Genomic DNA, 27,432 nt, shown 5'->3' with positions numbered 1-27,432 from the left:
CCAAAATTGGATCTGGGAGATCGCTCTAACCATCCAGAGGTGAAAACCCCACCGACGAACAAAAGAGCTTTTGATTGGCCAGGCTAACTTCCCACACGCCAAAATGGAGCCCTAGGCGAATGCACACAACAATTTCTCGTTTTTTTCTTCTGCCCCAATTTCGCTCTTTTGCCCTACCTATTCCTTCAACACCAAAGCCGACTTCACGCGAGCCAGGTCAAGCCAAACTTGCACCACCACAACACTGGCAAGATGAAGGTACGATACTATGCTGATACTCCCTCTCAATGCGGAACGAATCTATTTTCGATCGACATGGCCAGATGCTGCGAGCACATCGTCATCTGCGCTTTTGTCGTTCCACCGCCGTGTCAACTCCAGTCGTCGCTAACATGATTTTTTTTTTCTCTTCGATAGTTGAACATCTCTTACCCTGCCAATGGCAGCCAGAAGCTCATCGACATTGAGGATGAGCGTAAGCTCGCCGTCTTCATGGAGAAGCGCGTACGTCTTTCCCCCAAATACGGAACGAGAGTAGGACGGAAATTTTGGTTATCGACGAGAGAAGAACACCACACTCGATATCGAAAACCTTTTTTCCCCGTCTCAACGTCTTCCGAGGCTTCGTGCCACCAACCTCCCAACGCATAATGAATCCGAAATTGACATGAAATCTTTGATATAGATGGGCGCTGAGGTCCCCGGTGACTCTGTCGGCGACGAGTTCAAGGGCTACATCTTTCGCATCACTGGTGGAAACGACAAGCAGGGTTTCCCCATGAAGCAGGGTGTCATGCACCCCAGCCGTGTCCGCCTCCTGCTCTCCGACGGCCACTCCTGCTACCGCCCCCGCCGAACCGGTGAGCGCAAGCGAAAGTCTGTCCGCGGCTGCATCGTCGCCATGGACCTCTCCGTCCTCGCTCTCTCCATCGTCAAGCAGGGTGATGCCGACATCCCCGGCCTGACCGACGTCGTCCAGCCCAAGCGCCTCGGACCCAAGCGCGCCACTAAGATCCGCAAGTTCTTCAACCTCACCAAGGATGACGATGTATGTTTCACCCTGTACCCATACTCGGTCATCGCCTACCAGGAGCTGCGGTGGAGGGAATGGCAGTCCGGGTAGAGTGTGAGCAGACTACTGGGCAAACTCTTTTCCCGACCTTTCAGAGGCGAGGAAAGGGTTAGCCCGGTGCCGAGGTTAAAGAAAAAATCATAAGAGTTCAATGGAACTAATCGCCATTGGCAAAACAATAGGTCCGCAAGTACGTCATCCGACGAGAGGTCCAGCCCAAGGGCGAGGGCAAGAAGCCTTACACCAAGGCTCCCAAGATCCAGAGACTGGTCACCCCCCAGCGCCTGCAGCACAAGCGCCACCGTCTCGCTCTCAAGCGCCGCCAGGCCGAGAAGGTCAAGGACGAGGCCGTGAGTATTCCCCTTGAAAAACACAAACTTTTTCTCCCACAATTCACAATGCTAACTAACTATTTCCCAAACAGAACGAGTACGCCCAGGTCCTTGCCAAGCGTGTCGCCGAGGCCAAGGCCCACAAGGCCGATGCCCGCAAGCGACGAGCAAGCTCCATGCACAAATAAGGGTTCGGCGTTATTGTTATAATGAAAGAGAAAAAAAGGGGAATCATCATACCTTGGTCCTGTGGTTTGCATGCATTGGGAGTGAGGATCTCTCGGGCTTAATTTTGGGCCCACCTGTTATGAATGTATTAGAAAGATATCAACATATTTCCAAATGCATTCATGACGCCATCTCTTGACAATTTTTTGTGTTTTTGCTCCATCTTAGATCGTGGGGTCGTAGTTTGCCCAAATGTTCGAGTCCATACGTAGGCATATATTGGATCGTGCATCTTGACTATGTAATAAGGCACCAATTTATTACGAGATATACATCTCACTGACCGAAATTGGGGCCATCGTACATTCAAGATCGTTAAGTGATGTATTCATGAAGAACCTATTGTATTTGCCCAATTCTAAGCCTAGGTAGTCCTGCTAATCTACGTGAAAGCAATGTCTTTTTTACCACCCCTACCAAACATAAACCTTGCTTTCCATGCCATCCAGCCCATTTCGAAATATCTCGTCAACGCCAGAGAGATCTGCACTTCTCCTAGCAATGTGAGAATTCCGAGTAAGGAGCCTTGTTCCTCCCCTCCCCCCCTTTTTTTGTCTTTTTTGTTCTTTCAAATCTCCACCATGAGTTCTGGAAGAGCTATGCATTACAAATAGTCATAAAGTGCCAAGGATATTTCTCTCGGCCACCCAAGTGTCAGTGCCATATATGTCGGTTACCATTCTGTAAAATCACACCGTCTCCAGTATCACCATTAGGCGAAGCCGAAATAATCGCTGCCCTGTGTGATTGCCTTGATGATTTGTGAGCGAAGTATGTCGTAGCTGTCATACTCAGGGAGATCAAGCTCTGTTGGGGTATGTTAGTACAGGAATCTTCAAATTTGAGGGGCGGGTAACACGAGGGGAATTATAAACATACGGTTAAAGCAGGTGTGGGTTGATGGAAGGCGATCCTTGTTTCCATAATCGCGGTGGATGTTGAACCGATTGACTCCGTTCATGCCTTCGAGTTCCTTGAATCCATTGAGAGGAACTTTGCTGGTACCGGTGACAAACTGCAGCAACTTGGCCAGTTCCTCCTTGTCGAATGATCTGACTGCTCTCCAGAACCATTGGATCTGTGGAGAGGAAGGGCTGTAGTTGTGGTACTCAGTATTGGCTTTCCAGTCGTCAATGTCAATGTCCGGAAGGCCAGAGATCAAGAGCTCCAATTCTTGTTCGTTGAAGATTGAGATTAGCTCTGCAGGAATGATGTCGTGGAAACCTAATTCAGAAATTAGACATTGCTTTCAACAGTGCAGTCATGGTCACAAAATGATAACTTACCACTCAAGAAGTTCTCCATTTGATCCTTTACTGAGGATAGGAGTTTATGCTCGACCACAACACGCACATACTCGTGCTTGTTTTCTTCAGTTACTGCAATCTCTCTGCCGTTAGGGACAAGATCAACAATCTTTGTGACACCGAACTCATCATCTTCAACAGAAAAGGTCTCCGTAATGATGTCGGTGATGTCATTTTCCAGCATCCAGCAAAGAGATTTGTAATAGTCTGGATCAAATGATTCCATATCCTTGACAGAGACGGATTTTCCAAGGATGCGCTTGTAAACAGCACGGCTGAAGAAACAGTCAAGGAGGCGACCTTCATATAAGGCTTTGCCGATGATGCGGCCGATAAAGCTGAAGAACCTCAAGTGCTCATCATTGATGCCGCTCAGTTTGTTCGGATGGAAGGTTGTGCGGTCAGACGAGACCGGGATGAATAGAGCATAGTTGGGATCGAACATCTGCCGGGCGAGAACCTGGAACCACTCGCGTGTTACACCGCCAGCATCTACACCCTCTTCGCCATTGAACCTTATATTGAGCTTGCCATATTTCATCTCATCGCCTGACTTGAAGCAAAGCCATTTGAATGAGTCATGGAATACGTGCTCTCGGCGAACAGAAATCTGCAACGGCGGGTATGATGGTCGGCTCTGGTTCTGGCCGCTCCGCGAGTGAACACTTCTGTTGAAATAATTGCGCTTGTTGTCAAACTCCAAAACCTTGGGGTTCTTAACAAGTAGAGCAAAAGTGCCAGACATGAGCTTTGGATTGTGTCGCACGAGCTCATTCAGGATACGTCGGTGATCTTCTGTAAAGGTAAAGAAGAGGTTCGCCGTACGAGATTCTGGTTGTGGGCTAGACAGCAGCATGTCCTTCACAATCTGGCTGTGTGAGAGATCGTCATTCGTCGTCGTGTTTTTGCAGACCACCATCAGAGATTCGATCAGCGGAAGTAGAATTGTCGCAACATTGAGCATGTTTTCCCGTTGTCGAATGGCACTAAGACAAGCGCTCAGTTTCTCCCACATGGTAGAGAACGTTGAATTGTGGTAGAGCGAGGTGACAAGATCTTGCTTCTCGGTCTCGCTGGGCCCACCCTCCTCAACGTCGTCCGTCTTCTTCTTGCCATCGAATAGATGGTCCAGTGCAGTGAGAACTCTGAGAAGTTTGTTCTGCTCTGAAGCTCCAGGTGAGAACTTGGCGAGGGCAACTCCTTGAATTTCAGTACCAGACGTAGCCGCGTCAATATGAGGAAGGAGATCGTCGAGATCAGACACAATGTTGCTACTCAACAAGCGAGCTTGGCTGACCAACTCTTGGCCAAAGACCGTCTTGGCTCCCGGTATAGCTGACAAGTTTTTGATGGTAGAGATGGTGTTCTGGAACGTCTTCGAACTACATTCCCTGGCAACAAACACTCTAACCACGAGGGTGAGGTTTTGAGGTGGAATGACCGGGGGCTGCAGCTGACGGGCACGTTTCTGTGACGTGTTCTTCGATTGCTCCTTTGAGTCCTCCGCCCCGGCCTTCTGTTGCTCGGAAGATCCCGCGGGCGCGGATGCTGCCTCACCATCTGCTGTCTGGCCGTTGCTAGTTTGTTGCTCTGCCTCATTCGCATCCGTGACAGCGGCCGTGGATTCCGCTTCGTTTGTCTTTGGAGCCGATGCATCTTCATCTTGTGTCTCCTTGCGTCGACGTTCCAAGTTTTGAAGAGGAAGAGTAACTCGGTTCAGCAGGTCTGCGAGGTGCGTCATGACAAGCGAGCTTTCCGTTACAAGCTCGCGGTCCAACAGGGTCAAAAGGGAGTTGATCGCGTATTTATGAGCCTTCGAGTCCTTACCCTTTCCTCTACGGCTGAGGCTTCTCTTGAGAGAAGACCCCACAGACTCATGTTCGGTCAAGAACAGCCAAGGGATGTGCGGGTTTTTGGTGCATAGATCAACAAGGAGATCTAGACATTGCTGTACAATCAACAACGGGGATGTCTCAGAATTTGTTTGGCCAGAAGTTGTCAGGCTGCCAATAGTAGTCAAGGTCCTCTTGAGGCCTTGTGGAGCCTTTTGATCGGCATCTTTGTCCTTGTCTCTCTGCTTTCTCGCTTTAAGCGAGAGCTGGCCAAAACTTCGCTCAACGGCATTCATATCTGTGCTGCCATCCTGTAGAATTTGCAGGATAGTGCTGATGACCTCCAGGCGAGTTTGTCGGTTCTCGCATACGTCTGCGAATACGCTGAAGAGGTAGTTTCTGATAGAGCCCTGTTGTGCAATAAACATCAGACGCACCAAGGTGGCTACTCCAGCTTTATCGAGCATCTGCACGACAGCTCTGCGTTGAGACTTATTCTCCCCTTGTTCATCTGGAGAGCGTCGTCCTTGTAAGGCGGCTCTAGCTGCGCTAAGGGAAGTTCTACCTGGGAGAACGATTGGTCGCATACCTCGTTGCTGATGAACCACTGGTGGACGATTTTGAGTCAATGCTCGTACCTGAGCAGCCATTTCTGGAGGAAGTTGGCCCATGATATCTTCACCCTGGTCGATAAGTGCTTGCTCACGAAGCTCCGGCGGAAACGTGAGGAGGATGCTGGCTGGGTCCATCTCCGTGGGAATTGCATCTTGGCCATCAGCAGCAGCCTGGCGGCGGCTGTCTTCACGATTACGACGGCGCTGCTCTTGCCTTTCTTGTTGCGCAATTTCCAACCGTAGCTCCTCTGGCAGGGCATCAAGAAATTCCTGAAACACTTCGGTGGTTTCTCCTGATGCAGCCTCCTCGCGGGCTTGAGATCGCCTCTCACTGACGGTTTGGGCGATGACTTCTTCTCGGAATTCTTCGGGAAGAGCAGCCAGGTAATCTGGATCGATACCCAGCTCAGTAACATCAACCTCCTCGCCTCTGATGATGGTTGTTACTCTTGGCAGATTGGCTCTCGCTGTGGTGTTTGCGGCATCATTCGCTGCAGTGTCGCCAGACTCGGTCGATTCAACTCCTTCCATGGCTCCACTACCTTGGTTGCGATTCCCTTCGCTAGTCTGCGATTCAGCATTTTGGCTGGCAGCAAGAGCAGCGGCTTCGGCGGCTTCGGCAGCGAGTCTGGCAGCAGCCTCGCGTTCTTCAGCCTCTTTTCTTTCCCTTTCTGCTCTCTCCTCAGCTTCTTTAGCTTCCCTGGCCACGCGCTCTTCTTCTTCTCGCTTCTTTCGGGCTTCCTCTTGACGCTTGAGATTCTCCTCCTCCTCTGCCTTCAGTTTCCTCTCCAGCTCCATCGCCGCAGGGGTAAGCTGCGCAATGATAGCGTTGCCGAGTCGTGCAGCTTCCACGGCGGGGTTACCACCAAAAATCATCCTGGCCTCCTCCTGGTAGCGATCCAAGGTTGATTCAGGGGTGAACGCAACCGCTTGATGAGGCTCCTGAGCCGCAGCATCTCGGCGCTGATCATTTCTCAGGCCACGAATGGGCCCAAGGTCCGCGCTGCGAACACCCTGAGGACCGGTAATATGCACGTGGAATGCATGCTGGCTATGGTTACCATTGCGCCCCATGATCGGCAAAAATTCCATAAGCTCTCCTAAGAAGCCCATAGGGCCATCGATCATATGTCTGCCTGGCCCCAAGAAACCCTCTGGGAAGCGAAGGCCAATGGAATTTGATTGACCGGGCCGTGGCTGATTCTCTTGAGCCTGGTCGTTGCGACGAAGTAGCGGGTTGATGCCGTCATCTGCGTTAGACTGCTGTCCGTTATTGCGATGGCTACGAGAGAAGTAGCTGCGGAAATCTTTTACGGAGAAATACGTCAGTATATAAACCAGTAATGGGGGATTTGAAAACTCTTTTAACTCACCACTAAGCTCACGATTCGACCCGGCCATAAATCGGGGAGGGAAAGGGTTGCGGTCGCCCATTCGTGCAAAGACAGGTCGTCTATTATTGTCAAGCAAGAAGAGTTGGCGATGTCTATCATCAACCTCTGGTGTGAATCCATCCCACCCAAGAGCTGGCATTGGCGGTAGAGTCTCGTTAACTAGTTGTCAAGTTAGATAACATCATTTATGGTGCAGTCGTGGAATGGTCTACTTACGCGGATAGTCGTCATCATAGATATATTCTTCATCTTCAATATCCTCTTCCTCGTCATCATCTGTTGGTAAAGGCGTTAGCGGAGCCACAATAATTTATTTGCAGAAAATCATTACTCACCTCCTTCCTCGTGGCCATCATCCATATAATGCTCGTCTAGTGCCTCCATTATTTCGGGCTCGTAGTCTTGGTCACCACCCATAATCGCTCTGGCCATGTTATCCAGGAGATCTCCAGGACCCAAACCGTGTAGATGAGCCTCGTGTTCGTCTTGCCCATCGGCCTCGTAGTCAATATCATCGACCTCTGGCTCTTCATCTTCTTCAGCACTGGTCTCGCTCTCCCATCCGGATTCTCCGTCATCTTCGATGGGGTTTCCATCCTCATCCACAATTTCAACTCGGTCTTCAACATCCTCCATATCAGCAGAGTCGACTTCGTCATCGTCATCGTCTTCACTGCCATCTTCATCGTCGTCGTCGTCGTCATCATCATCATCCATGATGACTTCAACCACTCCAGGCTCACCGTGGAGCCCCTCAATTTCTCCCATTTCACCAAGCTCTTCGTCTTCGTCGCTGATGTTGTCTTCATCATCCGACATACCTTCATCGCCGTAGTCCATCTCATCATCATCGTACTCATCCCCATACATATCCTCGTCATCGTCATCTGGCTCCTCGGATTCGGATTCATCATCCTCCCCACGAGGTTCAAGCATGCCGAGAGCAGAGTTTCGGTATAGGTCGGGAGTTTCCTCCCGGCCCTCATCTAGATCTGACAGGGATGAAGTAGATGCAAAATCCTCGTCACTTTGGTCAGCCTGTGAGTCGGATACCAAGATGTTTGAATGGCTAAGTTCTTTCGCAGTATCGGTCAAAACCCGAAGCACACGCAGAATATACTTAATTGCCCGCTTGACTCCCGGAAAATTCAAGTTGATCTCGGCAATGGACGATGTAAGCTTATCCAGGTAGCCCTTCTCGTACATGAGCCGCCGAAGCTGTGCTTGGGATCTTGTCTGAATAGTATCAACATTGCGAGATCCGGAGTTTTGTTCCTTGTCCTTCTCTCCGATCATGTGGTTCATCAGTTCTGCTAGGCACTGCATCCTTGCATAGCGAACCTCCAGTGGCTCATCGGTAAGTGGTGCCTTCTCGTACGCTTTCAATATGGTGTCGAGAACGAACTTGCGAACGAAGAGTAGATCTGGCTCATCGTCATATGCGTACTTCTCTTGCTTGCGTTCGAACACTTTCTCGTTGGTTTTTGAAACCAAAGCCACCAAAACCTTTTGAGTCTGCGACGAAGTGGCGGCCTTCTTCTTTGATGCTATGTTATCCGACGTACCGCTCAGGTTGCTCTGACACAGCAGGTCGTAAATTAGGTAGTTGAGAATGCTTGACCGCGGTTTCACAGGGGTGTTGGTAGTCAGAGGGGGTGCACTACGTTTGAAGTTGATGAACTCCACCTTGGTTCTAGTATAGCTTTGCAAGAGCTCGGCCAAGCAGCTGAGCAAAAAGCACCTATACACGAAGATAGGATGTTCTTCTGATTTGAACGTAGGCTTCTGTGGCTTCTTGTCCTTGCCATCGATAGCTCCGCCATCGACAGAAGAGACATCCTGGACCTCAGTAGGGGGAGTCGATTCGCTCTCTGCCTTCACATCTTTGCTAACTGTTGGAATTTCCTTGTCTTCGACTTCTCGATAGTTGACCAACTCGCAAAGAAGGAAATGGATAACTCCGTCCGGATTTTCCACCACGGGGCGTTTGCTATCATGGTGTGACTTATGTGCGTCTGGCATTTCCTTGTCTCCTGACTCAGTCGACTGCTTAACATCATCTTTCTGAGTCTCTTCTGTATCCGCTTGAGCCACATTCGCGTTCCCCTCATCCTGTTCCTTCCAAACCAAGGCTTGGGGTCGGGCGCCTTCTGTGGTGGGCGCATTCCAGCGTGAGAACCGAAGCAGTTCATTGGTTACTTCAACAAAGAGATCAGGCGCACGCAGAGCAACTGGAGCCATCGCCCTGAGGTAGGTGGACACATCTAAATGGCCGCGCTGGGTACGTTGAAGATTGGGAAGGTCTGACTTGATTTCCGCTCTCATTATTTGCTTAATAACGTCCTCATCTTCCACAATGTGGCGGAGGATGGTGATGAGGTGAGCCGTCAGTCTAGTCTGCCTCAGACGTTCGGATCCCGCACCTGACATTTGCTTAGCCATGAGGAAGAGTCTTTGCAGGTTTTTCTTCTCGCCGACTTGCTTCGCCAACGAACGCCTACGAGTCAGAATGATGAGAACTCGTAGAATGGCAGTTGCCAACATCTCCTCCTTCCCTATGCGTGGGAGCAAATCCAAAAGGGACTCCAAGACATTGGATCGTTGCTGGTCGTCGAGCAAAGGCGTCCTAAGTTGGATGATAGGCTCTGAAACGGTCTCATCTAAAGACTTGGGCGCCTTCCATTGAGCTGCAACAGGCTTCTCATCATGGCTCAACAAAGTCTCTAGCACTAGAAGTATAAAGGGAATCCAAGGCGGTAGCTCTTCAGTCGGCGTCGATGGCGGAACTTTGAGGAACGCTACATAGTCGTCGATCTTATCACGCAGTGTCTCAATATTTCGGCTGAAGAACATCTCATCTTGTAGCAATAGTGCAAGTAGATGGGCATATGCAGCGATACACTTGCCGTTGCGTTTTTTCTCGTCTTCTTCTAGCCCGAGAGATGCCAGGGCAGATGTAAGAGTAAAGCCCACTTCTTCGTGCGCATCAGCATTTTGATGTCGCAGAACAACAGTGGTGATAAGCTCAGACACCTCAATAGCCGTATCCGGATGGGCGCGAATGACGTCAAGGCATTGATCAATCAGATTTTCGCGTAGCTTTGCCCGATGATTGTCAAGATCATCTTTGAGCGAGTTGAAATCGGCCGCGGTATATTGAGTAGCTGCTGGGTTTGATTCTCCACTGGAGGGAGCCGGCTCTGCAGCTTTTGGCGCTGTATCAGCACCACTTTCGGTCGCTAACTCATTGTTCTCGGGAAGGCGAGAAATCAGGTCATCCAATGTTTCAGCAGATGTATCGGGGGATGTATCCAACGACATTGCCTCTGGATCCGGAGCACGAGAACCACTGGCATCTCGGCTGGTCGTCGTTGGCGTAGCTCCCTCGGCCAAGGACGCGGCGTCCGGTTCATCCTCAGGAGGCACAGGGTTTCGAGCACCTGCTATCTCAGATTCGTGTGCAGTACAGTATGCTGGGGCGGTAACCACGTTACCAAGCGTACGATACACGGCTTCCTGTGCTAGACTATCATCGTAGTCGTCGGCAAGCTGGCGGACAAGGACTCTAACGGCCCGCCAGTTGAATCGCACGTCTGTATAGTTGAGAAGCATAAAAGGAACCTAAAACAATTAGCTTCGATGAAATTTTTGACGTGGAAAAGACGTAGAAATCGCTTACCTTATCCTTTGGCATGAGCAACAGTTCATTCTCGCCTAGCGACACCATCTTCAAAATGTCCACAAGTCGTTTGACAGTCTGGTCTGGCACTCGCTCCACAAACTCTGAATCCCAAAGGTCCATTACAACAGGCAGTATGAGTGCCCTGAATTCGACGGTAATTTGACTGTGGATATTTGGAACGACTTGAGACCGATCTGTTTGTCGCTGAAGGTTGAAGAAACTATGCGTGTCGGCAATGTACTTTCCGTTGACCAGAATGAAATACAAGTCCAGTATCTTCTTCAAACCAAAAGCAGCAACTTTGACCTTTGAAGATTCATCGGCAGTAGCTGCGCTAGAACTCTTTACCGTCTTTGCAAAGACACGAAGCATGGAATTGAGTACCTCAATACCACGGCGCTCCTTGAATGCGAGGAGAACAGGCATGATAATTTGCACATTAGAGCGGTCATTTTGACGAGCCGAGGGGTGGTCAATCAGCATTTCGTGGATGGTGTGTAGCATGATGATCCAATAGTGGAAATCTTTTGACGTTGGCTCCGGCGTTGCCACAGATGGCCCAAGGTGATCGAGGACCGTATCGGCAAGTGCTCTGGCAATCTCCAAGTGACGCGGTCGGTGGTACGGGTCGCCGTGATTCGATTCACGTCTGGGCAGCAGCGCCTTGCCTATGGTCTGGAAGAGCGGGAATGATGTGGGAATCATGGGATGTAGCAAGATTCTCAGCGTTTCGTAGTTTTGGAACCTGGGGCTAGCTTGTTCCTGCTCTGTTGGACGAGCCGCTGAGGAGTTATCAGCTCCCTCATTAGGTCTCCAACCATCCGTACCGTTGAGAACGTCGGGCAACGAGGTGTCATCAGCTTCAGCGTCTGCGACGGCACCTCTATTGCCGCCTTCTACAGGTGGCGACTGGCGTCTTAAAGACCAATGCTGGGGGACAGCCGTAAGCTCGCCTGCTTCCTCTGCTAGGACTCCACGTAACAATGGCCCGATTGAGGTTACCAGCTTTTGATAATAATCGTACACGTTGATGGGGTAAAACTGAAGTGAGTTGGATCTCGAGGATGCGAAACAATCAGATATTATTTTGATAAACGTCTGAGCGTTGAGTAGGGCCTTGACAATATTTGTACCAGTTGCAATTATCTCGGCTGCCTCGGTGCTAGTGTACTCAATGCCTAGGTCAGGTGCCAAAAAGGGCGCGAAATAGGGAGGAACTGCCTCTGTCTTGGTTGATAATGGCTCCAGCACATCGATGGCACGCTGAGCCCGGTAGAGCAGAGACGTTAATCCCTGGGCAGCACCGTGCTCAACCAGTTGAGAAACAACCTGATTGAGGACCCGAGATGCCATGGAATCGCCGTATCCAGCCGTAAGACTAGGGGATTGGCACATGTCGAGAAGAAACTCGATACCGCCCCTCTCGACAAAGCTGTTCTTCAAGACGTTATTGGACAAGTAGGTTGTCAGGAAAGTAGATAGAGCATAAATATAGGGCGTATACGACTCGTACGGAGATTCCCGTTCGGTTTCGGTACGCTTGTCGACTTCCAAGCCTTGTGACACGGCCATATCGGACATGTCGACGTCAGATTCCTGCTGCGATTTGGATGCACTGGCCGCAGCAGTTGATTCGGCTGCGGTTTGAAGGTTGCCAATGGGGAGCAGTTTAACCCCCCAGCCTGCCAGTCGAGCCTTCTCAATGCCAAGCATGCGTACTCGGGCGACCATGTCAATTACTGCGTTAGCTATCGCTTTCCTTAGGGGAGGGTGATGGCGCGCAAGCTCGTCAAAGCTGGCACCAACATTGCTGGCGAGCTCAGAATCCGTCTCCATACATTTCACATGTGCAGGGCTTTCAAAGACTTCCAAGAAGCTCTCAATCGCCCGAGAGGCGACCACCAGGTGCATGCCCGCATTGTTGAGAGAGATGGAGTTTAGAACTTGGGGAACGACATTGATAGCATCAGAAGATGCCAAGATGCCTGTTGCAACTGGTCGGCCAAACGCCTGCCGAGCGACTTCATCCTCAGGAGGGTGACGCCGTCTATCGAGATCGGTGATGGATGTTATCGCAGACACGTCCACGGTATTAGGGTCCCCGCCGTCTGATGCCCGTCGTGCAAGCCGTGCGGTATGTACTTCGGGGATCGGCTGTCCAGTGATGGCTTCAAGGTACGTCTTGATCATGCCTGATTCGGAAATAGCAGCGAAGCTTGTTGGGTCATTGTTGATAAAATCGCTGAGGATGGTAACCGAGTTTGTCCAGACAACTGAGCCGAAGCTCTTTTTGTCGTTTATGATGTCCCTCAGATTGGCCAGCAAGTCAGACTTCTCGGCAAGATTTCGCAGGAGTCGGTCTGTATTGCCACTGTAGCTATAGGAATTGGACATGATGTGGTGCACAAACTTCAAGATCCACTTGAGTGTTTGTTGCTGGTAATAAGGGATCTCATAATCCACAGCACTGGACTGTTGGTCAGGTTTGATGCCCTTTGATGCTTGAAGTAACACGCGAGCTTCACCAATGGTATCGACAATTAGCTTGGCAACAGCATCCAATCCATCCGCATTGAAAAATGCGGTAAATGCGTTCGGATAGGTCCATATCAAGCCATCCAAGAAGGCAAGAACCATTGAATGGTGGCGCTGCGCAATGATGGATCGAATATTTAGAATTTCGACAAGAATGTCCATTAATCCAGCAGAAACCATTTCACTACCCACGCGAGTAGCCATGGATAAGTGCAAGGTAAGTGAGAATAAATTATTCCGCCATTCGTCCATCTCATTCATCTTATCGCTATCGTCTTCAGCATTCGCTTCAGTCATTCCAGCGACGGCCTTTCTGATAACGTAAAGAAGGATGCCGTGATTGACATTCGCATTCAAGGCCGACAAGACATCTTGGCATCGAGCGTGGAAGCTCGATACCGCTTCGAGGAGCGCAAGGGCAATGGTCTGCAGCCTCAAAGGGACATCTATTGCGCCATCCGCGGATGGATGAATCAACTCAGCAAGCTGATATACGAGCTGAAATCGGCGGGTTTCGTCAATATCTTGGCGAAGGACTTTCTCAACAAAGTTTGATTCGGAATGTATATATGCCAGGTTAGTTATCGCCAGCAGCCGAGTTGCCAGAATTTGCTGCCGCGACTCTTGGGAGCCGATGAGAGCTTTGGCTACTCTCAAGCGATGGAAGGCCTCATACTTGGCCGCCTGGGGCATATCATCAGGGCACCTGGTAATGAGCTCATAGATGGAGTGAGAGGCAACGACGGATTGGGGCAACTCGAACGTCTTTTGGCCAGACGAAGAATGATCATCCACAAATCCCGAAGTTCGAGTTCCCAGAGGAGAGGGGTCCTCGGCAGCAGTAGCATTTCGAACCTTTGGGGTGTGTTGAGGGTTCATCGTTGAGCTTCGACGGAGGGGAGTGGGGGTCGAGGGTAGATTCGAGCGCCCCGCCTCCGTTGGAACGTCATGCTGCACCGATGTGGTTTCCTGGGGGTAGTAGAAGACCTTAACATCACCCCAAGAGCTCCACCGGTTATCATCAGCAGTGGTGATGGCGACAAGATCATTGGCGTGCATGGTAGCTACATTTCTGCTGCCACCTCCTGCAACCACCTTATCCTTTCCCTTAGATGCGGTAGAAGGCGCGCTAGTCGGCGACGGGTCGGAAAGGTTAAAAATAGGCGTTTTGACGAACGGCAATGCAACCTGTTGGACGCGCTCAAGGTCTATGTTGTAATGATTGGCAAGCAGTGCGGCACTGATGTGTCGGGAAGCGCTTCCTATCCGCTTGACCGATGCCTGGTATCTCTGTGCCAACTCGGATCCCACCTCGAGTGTAGCAATGAGAACGGTAGGGGGAGTGCAGTTGAGGAGGTCGTTGAGGTGAGCACTGCTGGCGTAGATGCTGCGATTTCCGCAGTGCTCTAGCAGCATGCGAGTAAACTTCAAAACAGCCTCGATCAGCAATCTGTCACCATCGGAGGGAAAGCCGAGCAGGGTGAGGGCGTCCATCTCCCACAGCTTCTCGCCCTCGAATGCCGAATCCTTTGCATAATTGAGCAGCACATCGCAGCCAAAATCACGCCGCTGGGGGCCTTCATTCAATTTATAGGTTTTGCAGAAATACTCGAGCACGCTATCGAATCGGTTTAACAATGGAATCCAGTGGTAAAGGTCTCCGCGCCCGAATGGCCACCTTGTCGGGAAATCAGCAAGCTGCTGTGGAAGGAGTGGCAACGGGGTTGTTGATGCAGAATCGACGTAAAGCTTTAGCCATGGAGACTATCAAAGGCGAATAGGGTTAGCATAATGCGTTTCCGTGACAGGAGGCATGTGGGAGCGTGGGAGAGTACGGCTGAATTTCAACCCCGCCCGCCCTGACATGATGCGACGTACCAGAGTCTCTCGATGCTTAGGCTGCATCGCCTTTGTGATCTTGCCCATGGTGAAAACAAGAGCGGCAAAGCCGCAGAAACAAATATCAACTCCCCCTCCACTTCGATCCGGCTATCCGCTGGCGCGACAGCGCGACTTGTGCAGTCGTGATATGTTCCAGTAGTATTTGCTGCAAAGGCCGCGTATACGGCTGGTGCTTTGGGAACAGTGGTGGCTGGGCTGAAGCCGAACCGCGGGGGGCCGTTCAAGTATCGAGATGTATATGGATTGCTTCGCGGCAAGCCTACCAGGGTTAGTTGCACAACCAGGGCTCGCCAAGGTCGACGTCTGTTGCAGTCGAGACCGATGCGTAGGTTAATCAGACGAAAGACCGAGCTCGAACACCCAGAAGTCTAACAATATCAAGGTGTGGCGTGGTGGAGGAGGACTGGATATGAAAGGAGCTGCTGCGTGAGCTTGCTTGAAAGCGAGTTGTAGGGCGAGTGCAGTCGTCCTCGAACAGCGGCTTCAAGGGTCCAGGCGGGCAGCGGGGAAGGGGTATCGCAGGAAATAAAGAAACACGGGAGCACAGATCAGGAGTTCGGATACGATCTGCAGATGTTTCTGTCGTGAAGATACGGGCGGAAAGGTGGAGAGAAGAGGTTGTTGGGAGAGAGAAAAAAAAAGAGATGCTGGTTGACAAACGTCAGGTTGAGCAGCGGAAGCAAGTGGGCCTTTGCGTAATGGGCGTGGTGGTGCAGCTCCTCCCACTGTCCCGCACTTGATGCGAGTGAATGAGTGTGAATTGCCTACATCGGCATTAGGCGTCAGTGAGGGGCGGGCTGAGGGATGGATGCCGTAATATACAGGCACAGTAGCTGTAGCCTGTAGGAAATACTAATAGCGCCCTCGACGCTATAAAGTTCCGCTGTGCACTCTCTTTAGGTGGCATGGAGCGCTACGACTAAGGCGGTAGCGGGGAGGGCTTGACAAAGAGCGGCAGATGCACAGGCTTAGGACAAAGAACGAATCTGATGCTCTAGCTGTGTATGGTTAGCATCGCCATGGGCTAGTATTCTATGGGCAATGAGTGGACTGGTCCTTGCACCGTGTGCCGGTGGTACCAGCCAGGCGGCGCCGACATGGATTTTCCTACCCGAAAGCAGAACAAACAAAGAACGTTGGATAGAAAATCTAGTCTACTCCGTACGTGTATGTATGTAAGTCCGTAGTCGGTAATTGAAAGACACGGATCAGGCTGGTCCAAGACAAGGGTGCTGCAGGTCTCGCCATGTCCCTACAAGGTCAATCAATATGTACGTTATCCCAGAGAGTTGGGATATCAGACTGTTGGCTACAGGATTCATTTGCTCATTAGGCAAAACGAGGGAGCATACCGAGTATCTGACATGTTTGAATGAAGCCAGCATTTTGAAGACAAAGCTGCCTTGATATAGCCGAAATCAACCCACCAGAGTACATCTACTTGATATACCACCCGCAGCCAAAGACTTTAATGACGCCGATGCTGCTCGTAATTTCTGATGCTTTGAACAGACATTGATGGGGTTGGCTCTATTTGGGCTTGGCGGTATCATGATTATGTTTAAACAGTAATGTCAAACTTTATTCGACTAACCGCACGTTTAGATTCCACCCTTGGTCGTGTAGCTACCTGGTTGGGCGACTGGGGGGCTGGAGTTTATCAGGTATTTCGACGACAAATTCCCACTCAAATCGTAGCCATGCTCGTACCTGAATTAGCTTGCCCGGCAGAGGTAGCTTGCACGCAGTATGCGCATGGATCTAAATTTGTTTATAACTACATGTGAGTCTGACAGTTTCTTATCTTCGTAGTATTATGCAGGAGAAAGGTAGAGACGACGCCACAATTGACGTTGCAAGGTACCATTTATCAATCTCGATTGATCAGCAAAGGGCTATAATTTCGTATATGCGGAATATCAATGAAACAGCCCGGACCCCAGCAGGTACCCTGTAATCGCAGCTAGTCAGCTTGGTTCGAATCTGGGGTATCCAAACCAGAGCCAGAACTACTTCCAAGTGTCAGCGGTCTTGATTAAGATCGTGATGGTCGCATGATGCATCGTGTACTGTGCGCATGACGGTCAACCACCTGTCGGGTGATGCTCGCTTTAAAATGAAAAAGGCCACAATCACTCCTTCAAGCCGATAGTCTAATGTTATCGCACCAGCTATTTTTGAAGCTCATTCATGCGTTTTATTTCTGCACTCTCTCCATCTGCTTTCAGGACTGGGCAAAAGATTAAGCAAGGGACCCATGGCTATCAAAAGGTGGGTATCGTGGCTCTACCCTGGAGCTTCATCGACCTCACCTGGGATTTCCGACCTCTATCCATGATGATCCAAGCCAGGAAGTAAGGTCCCCTTATTGGAATAGTTGCACAAATACGAAGTAGGAGCTGCTACGTGATCGTACCGGTGCTACCCCGATAGGAGACAACCTGGGCGTGAAAAGCCACCTGCCACGGAGCTCTGAAACAGACCGTCAAAACGGCGGGCTAGTGTCAAAGGCACCATCGTGAGAGAATTTAGGCATTGTTCCAGATTGGGGTTGAATGCCAGATGCAAGACAAGTCCGCAAGGTGTCCATCTAGGTAGCAATACATGCCGCTTATTGACTTGGGTACTGCTACCAAGTTGCAAATGTTTCAAGAGCACCGAGTCCACCTTTTTGCTCGTGTATCGCGGGGCTGGCTGGAGATGGAGGATTTGAGTTTCATCCATGGCTTCTGTCTTTGACACGCCACTTTGCAAATCCGGCCATGTACTTGGTGTATATACCAATGCGTAGACAAACGCAAAATGGTGCTCTTTGTGATCGAGTGAATTGTTGTTTCCCCCTCCCCAACCCGGCGACGCTGCCCCAAGCAAACGGCATGCGAAAAGAGGAGACGGAAAAAGGGGTCGTTAGGCCACCCACCAAACCCACCCACCCATATCAATCCAGCGTTGCCGAATAGCTGCCGCTTGGTGATCTCTGCCCACGGAGAGGAGAGCAGCACGCGACCCTGGACACCGCTAGAAAGAGGCCAGAGATGCTGTTATCTCGCCTCCGTGGGTGTCAGTTGTGAGGATGGAGAGCTAGCCCCCCTTTGGCCGGCTGTCGAAGTTGTGTGGCTTTTTTTTTCTTTTTAAAGATGCAACGGGAGACGTTAGGCTCTGAAGACCCGCCAAAGCCACCTACGCACCCCCACTGCCCACTGACGAGCACTGAGCTTAGCGGCCAGCCAGGGGAAACGTGCCATTTGGCGGCTTGAAAGACGCCCGACTCCATCCCATCCATGCTGGTTGCATGCTCCCTGAGACAAAATCTCCAAGCTCTCAACCTTGAACCTGTACATACCAGCTGGGACGAGCCGGCAACAGCACTCTGTACACAACACTAGCATTCGTCATTTCTTGTGAGACTTGTCCTTTGTTGACGAGTTCTTTTCCCTTTTCTGCTCATTGCTACAATTGTCATCTATACTGCATTGGTTCCACACCGTCAAACGATATTCTTCCCGGCTCTGGCAAGCAACCGCACCTCGGACTCTATAGAGCCTCTGGAAGGCCCGTCGCTGAACTCTGCCTCTTGACACGCCGTATAAACACCCTCTAGGCCAAGCATATCAACAAGGGAGCCATGCCGCAGCCAGACGACGCAGCTTCCCAGCACTCGAGCGAGGGGTCGCTGAAGGAGAGACGTCCGTCCCTTACCGACTCCGATGCTGATACGGTATGTTTAGCGTCATCCCACCACCACAACAACACATGACATGGCCAGTCAAGAACTAATAAATAGTATAGGCTGCTGAGCAGGATGCTTTCGAAGACGCCGTGGACGCCGCCTCCGTACGATCCCTGACCAAGAGATCTGTATCTACCTCGAAACCTCAACCTCCCCCGCCGGAGGCGGATGCCACCAAATCCGATGCTGATAGCGACAGTGAAGAAGAGGAAGATGAAGAAGAGGCCAATTCAGTCAAGAGCGAGGAAAAACCAGAACTGCCCTCCCGTGGCTCATCGCCAGTGTCACATCGCATCTCCAACATCTCCAACACATCAAATCTCGATGTTGTCAATTTGGACGATGATGCTGCCCCACAACACCAGGGTACACCTCTCTCACCGTCTTCACAACTTTTTTTTTGCTTACATGTTGCTAATTGCCTCGGCAGACCCCGCGAGCCCCTCTGACAAGGACCAGTTGAGCAGAACAACCTCTCTAAACAATACTCCTGCCGCTGCACAACCTTCGTCGCCGGACAAGAGCTTGCCGCCCATTCCCACCGCCTCGACCGCCACTCCAGCAGTAGCACCACCCGCTGCGGCTCCCACGCCCGCCCCTGCACCCGTAGGCAGGAGACTGACCAGCCCGTTCTCTTGGCTGTCTAGGAATTCTAGTAAAGACAAAGACGTCAATTCGACTTTAACCACCCAGCCATCTGCCCGCCGAAACACTGCTAGCTCCGTCGGTACTGTGGGTAGCAACCCTGAGATGATGTTGAGCAAGCTTGAGGAAGAAAGAGAGGGTGATGGCAAGGCATCCAACCGGAATAGCCTCAAAGATCGATTCAAGGTGCTTCGGATGCAGCAGGAATCTGGTGCTCCGCTTACCATAAATACTGAGGATATCCCAGACGAAACCGCCGAGGGTGAAGCGCTGCCGGCAGCTGACTTGCCTCCCAAATCCCCCTTGCCCCCTCCAAATGCAAGCTTGGCGCCTGGAACGGCAGTCGGCATCAGCGTTGGCCCCTCAGAGACGGCGACGTCACAAGTCGATTGGGACCTTTGGCAATCCGTCGTTTATGAAGGTCCCGCTGCTGTTGCACGGTCGAGTGCCGAGGAGTTGAACAAAGCTATTGCCACTGGTATTCCCAGTGCTATTCGCGGCGTCATTTGGCAAGTGCTGGCACAGAGCAAGAGTGAAGACTTGGAGGGAGTTTACAGGGACCTCCTTGCTAGGGGAACGGAGAAAGAAAACAGGAATCGGCACAGCAGCAGCACAGCAGCAAGCAGCTTTAGCAATGCCAATCTCAGTGTTCAGAGCGGTGACGGAGTAGCGTCATCTGCGTCATCTGTTAACTCTGAACAGTCGGGTGGCTCAGGTGTCAAGGGTGACAAGAAGGAGGATAAGAATGCCGAGGCCATCGCCAAGGCCCAGGCTGCGGCTGTGGCAGAGAGGATGCGCAAAGAGAAAGAAGACATTGCCTCCATCCAGAGGTTGGAGAAGGTCATCCGTCGTGACCTCGGTGCCCGCACCAGTTATTCCAAATATGCAGCAGCCGCGGGACTTCAGGAAGGTCTTTTCGGCGTTTGCAAGGCGTATGCTCTCTTTGACGAAGGTGTTGGCTATGCTCAGGGTATGAACTTCCTGATTATGCCCCTGCTGTTCAACATGCCGGAGCAGGAGGCATTCTGCCTGCTTGTCCGCCTGATGAACCATTACGGCCTGCGGGACCTCTTTATCCATGATATGCCTGGACTTCATCGACACTTGTATCAGTTTGAGCGACTGCTGGAAGACCTTGAGCCTGCCTTGTATTGTCACCTTCACCGGAGGGGCATCTCTCCCCATCTATACGCGACACCGTGGTTCCTCACGCTGTTCGCCTACCGTTTCCCCCTCCAACTTGTCCTGAGAATTTACGACTTGATTCTTTCAGAAGGCCTTTCTGCTATTATTCGATTTGGTATCGTTCTGATGCAGAAGAATACCGCAACCCTGCTGGAGATTTCTGACATGCAGCAACTCACAACATATCTAAAAGATAAGCTATTTGATGTCTACATCGACAAGGACCCGAGTCAAGGAAGTCTCTTGGAGAATGGCTTCTTTGGCAGCTCCAGCTCAAGCATTGACAAGGAGATTTACAGAGCAGATCAGCTGGTGAGGGATGCCTGCGAAATCAAGCTCTCCGCGGAGCTTCTTGAAGGATACACTGCAGAGTGGGAAGAAAAGACAAAGGCCGAAAAGGAGCGGGAAACCGAAGTCAAGGAACTCCGAACAAACAATCAGAGCCTCACAATCAAAGTTCGAAAGCTGGAGGAGAGAGTTGAGGTTGCTGATCGCGAGCAAGCTGACCTTGCTACGGAACTCGTCCATACAAAGGTTGAGAATGACGAACTGAAGGATGAGGTTGAGGCCCTCAGGAACCAAGTTCAAGAGCTCAAGAAGGTGATTGAGAACCAACCCTTGGAGATTGAGGAAACTTGGAAGCTTGAGCGCGATGACTTGATGAAGCGTAATGAAAAGGTTCACTTGGAGAACGAGAAAGTTGAAAAGGAGTTGGCTGAGCTGGAAGAGGAGTTGGTCCAGACAAAGCTGCGATATGCCGAGGTAAGTTTAGATCGCCACCCTTGGGCCAAAGAAGAAAATGACGAAGAGAAACTGACTATATTTGCCAGATTGCTGGTCAACACGAGACCCTGAGCCGGAAGTGGACTGAGTTGAAGCGCCAGTTTGTCTAGGGTCACAGTCCTCTTAAAAAACTGCAAATGCGATCACCACATTCCACTACTCTTACACTCCCTACTCCCTCTCTCCCTCTTCATGCTTTTTCTCGCATCATGATCACATCATGGTTCTATGAGAATCCAATTCGCCATCATGACTACCATATTCCCCCTTCCTTTTGATATCACCCCATTTTTCGCTGTTAAAAAAAAGTTTGTTTTTGTAAGGAGTTTTCTTTCTTCTTTTAGTGGTTTGATCAGCAGCACATATGCCCAGCCATGTTTAAACTGGCTGGTGATGAGATGAAGGACTTTGGGGGAAATAGCATTCACGCTCTAGCAGGATTATGACATGCATGTTTTTATTTCCTCTTTTTAGGACAGACTTTTGCAGTGATACGGAGGGAAAATATGATGTTTTATCAACAATGAGGATAGATGGACTCCTTCGGTGCAGCTGCCAAATACTACTAGTAAAATTACTTGTTAAGACTCTTTGTGGTTCCTTTTTGCTTCTGTGTAGGCGGTATTGCTATCCATTGCTATTCGAAGGAGCTACTAGGGCACGCACATAGATATAATCACGACATGCAAAACATACTACCAGTACCAGTACGAGTGTGGGTCAAGGCGGAAAGACGGTGTGTTGAATTGTTTGGTTTCTTGTATCATTATCATACTTGAATGAAACAACGTGAAAAAAGTAACATGATTGCAGAAAAGCTTTTCATTTCCCTATGGACCCGTTCCGATGCTTTGTGTGTTAGAAAGCTCTTCATGCCCTGAAAATGCCCAAGATAACGAAAAAATCCTTGAACACCATCCAACTCACGCCATTGCGAGTTGTTTATTTGTGCAGCTTCTTCTGGTAGAAAGCCAGCTCCTCACCCTCCAGGACGTAACCGTCACAGCGGCCGGACTGGCCGGGTCGGCTGGTGACAACGGCGTACAGACGACCGGCCTCGAACTGCTTCTCAACAGCGGACTCGACCTTGCCGTTGGCGGCGTAGCGAGCAGCCTGCTTCTTCTCGACGGACTTGCTCTTCTTGACCTCCTCGACCTCCTTGCCCTCCTTGGCGGCCTGGGCCTTCTGGCGTCTACGGCCGATGGGCTGGCCGTAGTGGGACTCGTACCACTGTCGGAAAGGAGCAGCGTCGATCTGGACGATGGCGCTACGGGTCAGGGTGTTGGTTCGGACCAGCTCGTTGTTGGAAGGGTGGTAGGCGACGGCAATGACACGGGTCTTGCGGGTGCAGCCCTCGGAGGCCCAGGCGAAGTTGCCGGAGTCGAGACGCAGGGCACGGTACTTGTGGTTACCACCACGAGTGCGGACGGTGTGGATTCGCTTGGCGCCGATCTTGGTGTTGGCACCCTGGCGGCCAGCCTCGAAAGCGCGCTTCTTCCCTGTTGACGGAGGTCAGAACGTATGTTCATAAGATCATACGGGCTTTCGGAATTATTCAAGTATCATGGTACGCACGGTAGTAGGCGCGCTTGGCACCGGAGGCGGAGCGCTTGTGGCGAGAGTCACGAGAGATACCCATGATTGCGAGTTCTATACTCAGAGAGAAAGAGAAGAGGTATTAGCAACTCTGAATGAAATTTCTCCAAAGGGTGAAGGAAAAGGCGGTTGGCGGAGATTTCCCCTCCAGCAGCAAGCAAAGAGTAAACCGTTTGTTCGTTGTTCGCAGTCGGAAGACGAATGTCGATACGAATTGAGTTTCTTTGAATGCTGCTGAAGGATCACGGCCGCAAAGACTTACCTGATGATAATGGTGCTCACCAGGGCAATCGACTTGTCGGATGTGGGAGGAATGAAACTTTTGTCGAGCTTGAAAGAGTGGAGGACTGAATTGGGTCGAAAATTGTGGTTGTGGGCTACGCTAGCCCGCGGTACGTACCTCGCCTCAGGGCTTCTTCGGGAGTGCTTTTTTCCGCACGAAAAAAATTCTGTGTGTGGTGGGATGAATGCACGTGACTGCGCGTTTCTCGCTAAATGGGTACGCAAGTTTTGGTACATGAAGGTCGCGCGACTGAGGGCACTTGACGCGGAAAGTGCAGTGGTAAGTCACTTAATCGTTGTGATGGCAGTCACGGTTGAGACTTCTTTATGAGAACTTTATTTTTCTCTGACAATTTTCTCTACATATAATGACTTGCGAGATTTCAATACCATTCAGCTAAAGCCATGACTTGATCAGATTTCCTACATTGACAAATTTCCTGTTTCTCTTGTCTTCATAGCCAGTGTGCCGCCTCATACTTCTTTTTCGTTGCATCCTGTGAGATTCTTCCTCTCTCCTGACCTGATTCATCATATCGAAAAGTCCAAAAGCCCTATCGAAATAAAATGACACTACCTTCTCCTTCTCGGGCGACTTTGTGACAAATACGCTCTGGTACCGCCCTTGTTGATGCCCTCTTTCTTCAAGATCCGTGCTTCTGAATATCCAATATAAAGTCTCTCATAAACCCGTTCAGATCAGCGAGCTCGAGTTGCGGCAAATCGTCCGAGTCGTCTTCGAGTGATGACGTGATGGGCGGGATGTTCCAGGATCCGGTTTTCACGGCCTTCTTCTCCTACAAGATGGTTCCGTCTGCTTCGTAGGCGTGTTCCTGCTCTCCCTCCGGGATTTTGAAAGCAACGGCGTTGATTCGAGGAAGGGGGAGGTATCGGCCATATCTAGTACGTCTGTCGCCTTCTTCTTTCAGCTCAGCTAGCGATGGCCATTCCACACGACCGTTGACTTCAGCTATGTCTTGTTTGTTGAAGCAATTTTGAGCAGCGAACACTGGAGAAAGCCTGTCCCCCATGTCTCGTCCGTTGAACAGAGTGACCTGTGTCTTGGATACCAGTGCCAAGCCCGACGCCTTCGCCAGCTCTTTTTGTCGAGTTTTTGCTTCTAGGATGCTGACCTCGTGGGCAAGCTTCTGTTGTCTGGCTTCAGCAAGAGAGATCTTGAACTTGGTCAACTCCGCCGGAGTCTTTGGAATGAAAGGTGACTGGTCGGCCTTCATGAACTGAAGATTGAGCATCATCTTCTGAAATGCCCTGCGCTCTTTGGTTTCCGAACTTAGCCATCTCTTGGACTGCGACCATGATGCTACCTCAGCTGGGGCTTGGTTCTGATTAGATCTATCAGAGGCTGGACCCTTTTTCGTGTATTTGGCTGCCGGCTTGGTGGAGGGCTGCATCGTGAAAAGCGAGGCATCTTTTTTCCAGTTCATCATTATCAATCTCTTGTCAGTGTCTAATGATATGGGGTAGTTGGGGAGAATGCTGCTTACCTGGCTGGGTTGGCTCATTTATTGCGTTGTGATGATGTTCAGAGTTGAACGGCACGTGGCAATCCTGTTGCAGCGGCCTTTGTTGAGCTCGTTCATTTTGTTCCCCAGCTTGCGGGCCGTCGACAGCTGATGGCAACACCGCCACATTGGTGCAGTCCCAACCAAAAGCTGGCAGCTGGCCTTCGACCCTATGAGTCTTGTCACTGGGTATTTCGGCGAGATGTCGTCCATCCAAGACAACTGTCAGTTCGTCGGAGCTCTACTCTTTAGGTCAGTTGTTGAAGCCTCAAGCTATGAATTGAAATTTCCAAGCTAGAAATCACGCACCAATGAACGAGTCTGCACTTGATCACTGCTCGCTGGTACGTTTACTGCCTGTGTCAGCAATCTTGGATGATTAGGTCTATGCGCTGGGTATCCATGAGTTATGAGATTCATCTCCTCTTGAAGAGGATTTGGGTTCTGGTCCTGAGCTTGGAAGCTAGGATTTGGCATAACGAAGGATGGCAGTGACCAGTAGGTTACTTGGTAAGCATGAGTATATATATCCGGCACCGGCTGACCTGTTGAGACATCCGTGATGTGGCAGGGGATCATGTGAAGCAATGGAATGCAAGGTCCTGGCGGCGGTGGCGGTGATGGCAACACAGGTAACACTGGAGGATGCGGATAAATGGAATAAGTGCCAGATGGCAGCGGAGGGGCAACTGGGTATATGAAGAACGGACATTGGCCCGGTGGCCTCAGTTCCAGTGCTGGCACAACCCCCGTGGAAATGAGCTTCGGACCCTGCGGTTCAATAAGCTACTGATTCTCAGTTTGCATGGCTGTGGGAGCGAACATTGCCTGGGACAGCGCCCTCATTTGTGTCTGATGCAATCTTTCCACCGGATATGCGATACGTTTGAGGGACATTAGCCTCAAGAAGCTCTGGGGCACGTTCGTTGCCGATGTTTGGGCCCGAGCTCGTGATGATACTGTTGCTAGCAGCAGAGCTGCCTTCTTTCTTTGTTTGATCACTTTTCAGGCCAGAAGAAGCCTTCTCTGAGGCTTCAACATTAGGCTGAGACAAAGTGGTGGTATGGCCAACGGATCGATCAGAGGTTGAAGTCGTGGGACCGGATGTCTGAGATCGCACGTTATTAGCAACCGCATGAACGTGTGAAACCTTGCACCCGGTCTGCGTGATAAATGAGGCGAAACAATGAGCAAAAAGGGAGCCATGAGCCCCCTGTCCCATTTCACTCGACATTACCTGGCCTCGGGATGACAGAGCATCCGCCCTTTCATATCTCGTAATTCGTGCAGTTGAGCGAGTCTTTCTGGTACGGCGTGTAGCAAAGCTCGGTTGAGGAGAAGCAAGTGGAATGAAGGGTATCGCGGATGGGTTCATCGCGCCATTAGGGTCTCGTGTCATCTCCATGCGTTATTGGTCGGCCGTGTAGACCAAGGAGCAAAAAGAAGAGGATTACACGCAAGGAACTCGGTGATGTTGAAGTCTTGATAGGGGGGAGCCCAAGAAAAGGAAAAACAGTGGAGGAACGAAGCGAGACGCGACTGGGTTTCCTATCCCGAATCGCGTATCCGAAGTATTGTTTTGATACAGCTGTCTACATAAGCCAAATGCCGTTAGAATTGGAACTGGAGAATACAGCTGGCAGCTGGCAGCTGCCCTGAGATTGTCAGACGCCTGTAGGTCTGTCGTCAAACGGGTCCAATAGCTCACAGTCTTTATTATGCTGCATAGGTACATGAGGTAGGTATTATTTCCTGTAATGTGTGACTTGGATTTTACCTATCGTGAATAGATTGTTGGTGTTGTGGCTTGTAGGAGAAGTGCCAAGACACGATATGAGAATACTCCAGTGTTACAAAGGAAGCAAGCAGACACAAAGAGCAAACATTGAAGTGAGAGATTTAGGTGGACTGCTCTACTGTTAACTTTGATTCACTTGGCGTCTTTCCAAACACAAGGCGAAAACAATGACAGCTAATCTTTCGCAGACTAAGATCCGCTGGGTGGTTGATTTGGAAGCCATCACCAGATGGTGCCGGTTCGAACATTTGCAACTAAATCTGCATTCACCATAGACAGACGGATGTTTTGGTCAATCGCCGATAATCGGTGTGATTTACGGGAGGTTGTGCTGTGAACTGCTAGGTATGTATGGATGCCTTTTCTCCCCATGGCACATATTATGTTAGTTTTGGTGGTCGTTCATTCACTCGACTTGTCACCTGAAACAAGGGCAATCGTGGTGTAACAACAATTGAACAGGGTCAAGACAAATCATGGACCATTCGAATGAGAGAGATGAGGACAATAAGTTAATGGCACTATTCAGTTGTTTCACAGCCCCATTTATGTTTTTTTCTTATTGGCGCAAAGAAAACAATGGAGTGCGATGGCAGCTGGTAGTGGATGAAGAGGTGAGGCATGATTTGAGAAATTTGATGCTTTTCAGTCCTGTACTGGCTGTTCAACGAGATGATTGATTCCAGCTTCAGCTTACAGTTCAATCCAACATGTGAAAGCCGGAGCCTAAAAAATCCCCTGGCGATCTCCCTAGCAACTCTCAAGTACCTAGCAAGCAGTATTGAGGCCCCTTGATGCTAATTCAATGCTACCTCTCGGACGCTGTGATTTCGCTGCTCGGCTCAAGTAACTGGCGCCGTACCCCGCTACCGAGTCTCCCGTACCGCGTACCTCGAAGGCCGCGTCCAGACCCCACCCGCTTTCCAAGTCCCGAGGAACTAACACCAAGCCGTAATTTTTTGTTGTAGCTGGTCTTTTCCCCAACGACTTGT

General features: G+C 50.6%; 5 protein-coding genes across 5 annotated transcripts; 2 read left to right on the top strand and 3 right to left on the bottom strand.

The window, feature by feature from the left end:
* The first annotated feature begins 183 nt into the window (after positions 1–183).
* V8C40DRAFT_247008 (40S ribosomal protein eS6) lies at positions 184–2,000 on the top strand. The gene is made up of 5 exons (XM_083216234.1): positions 184–258; positions 418–504; positions 686–1,048; positions 1,255–1,422; positions 1,497–2,000. Exons 1-5 carry the CDS (start codon positions 253–255, stop codon positions 1,590–1,592), a joined length of 720 nt encoding a protein of 239 aa, XP_083072679.1. The 5' UTR covers positions 184–252; the 3' UTR covers positions 1,593–2,000.
* On the bottom strand, positions 1,923–15,151 carry V8C40DRAFT_28634 (E3 ubiquitin-protein ligase TOM1). The gene is made up of 8 exons (XM_083222521.1): positions 14,875–15,151; positions 10,459–14,760; positions 7,115–10,400; positions 6,996–7,055; positions 6,759–6,938; positions 2,919–6,692; positions 2,512–2,856; positions 1,923–2,439 (listed from the first exon to the last, which is right to left on the bottom strand). Exons 1-8 carry the CDS (start codon positions 14,920–14,922, stop codon positions 2,345–2,347), a joined length of 12,090 nt encoding a protein of 4,029 aa, XP_083072678.1. The 5' UTR covers positions 14,923–15,151; the 3' UTR covers positions 1,923–2,344.
* Positions 15,152–18,203: 3,052 nt separating this feature from the next.
* Positions 18,204–21,843, top strand: V8C40DRAFT_247001 (rab-GTPase-TBC domain-containing protein). The gene is made up of 4 exons (XM_083216233.1): positions 18,204–18,616; positions 18,688–18,994; positions 19,059–21,220; positions 21,289–21,843. Exons 1-4 carry the CDS (start codon positions 18,524–18,526, stop codon positions 21,349–21,351), a joined length of 2,625 nt encoding a protein of 874 aa, XP_083072677.1. The 5' UTR covers positions 18,204–18,523; the 3' UTR covers positions 21,352–21,843.
* On the bottom strand, positions 21,827–23,183 carry V8C40DRAFT_246999 (40S ribosomal protein S8). The gene is made up of 3 exons (XM_083216232.1): positions 23,100–23,183; positions 22,817–22,891; positions 21,827–22,740 (listed from the first exon to the last, which is right to left on the bottom strand). The coding sequence occupies exons 2-3, from the start codon at positions 22,878–22,880 to the stop codon at positions 22,184–22,186; spliced, it is 621 nt and encodes a 206-aa protein (XP_083072676.1). The 5' UTR covers positions 22,881–22,891; positions 23,100–23,183; the 3' UTR covers positions 21,827–22,183.
* A 200-nt stretch (positions 23,184–23,383) lies between these two features.
* Positions 23,384–26,132, bottom strand: V8C40DRAFT_279827 (uncharacterized protein). The gene is made up of 5 exons (XM_083221294.1): positions 25,880–26,132; positions 25,466–25,750; positions 24,952–25,413; positions 24,625–24,883; positions 23,384–24,548 (listed from the first exon to the last, which is right to left on the bottom strand). Exons 1-5 carry the CDS (start codon positions 26,045–26,047, stop codon positions 23,917–23,919), a joined length of 1,806 nt encoding a protein of 601 aa, XP_083072675.1. The 5' UTR covers positions 26,048–26,132; the 3' UTR covers positions 23,384–23,916.
* Between the last annotated feature and the right edge of the window lie 1,300 nt (positions 26,133–27,432).

Source organism: Trichoderma camerunense (assembly GCF_050948025.1).
Source record: "Trichoderma camerunense strain CBS 138272 chromosome Unknown V8C40scaffold_10, whole genome shotgun sequence".
Lineage (NCBI taxonomy): Eukaryota > Fungi > Ascomycota > Sordariomycetes > Hypocreales > Hypocreaceae > Trichoderma > Trichoderma camerunense.
Note: the sequence above shows the minus strand (reverse complement) of the source record. Positions and strands in the feature narration are given on the sequence as shown.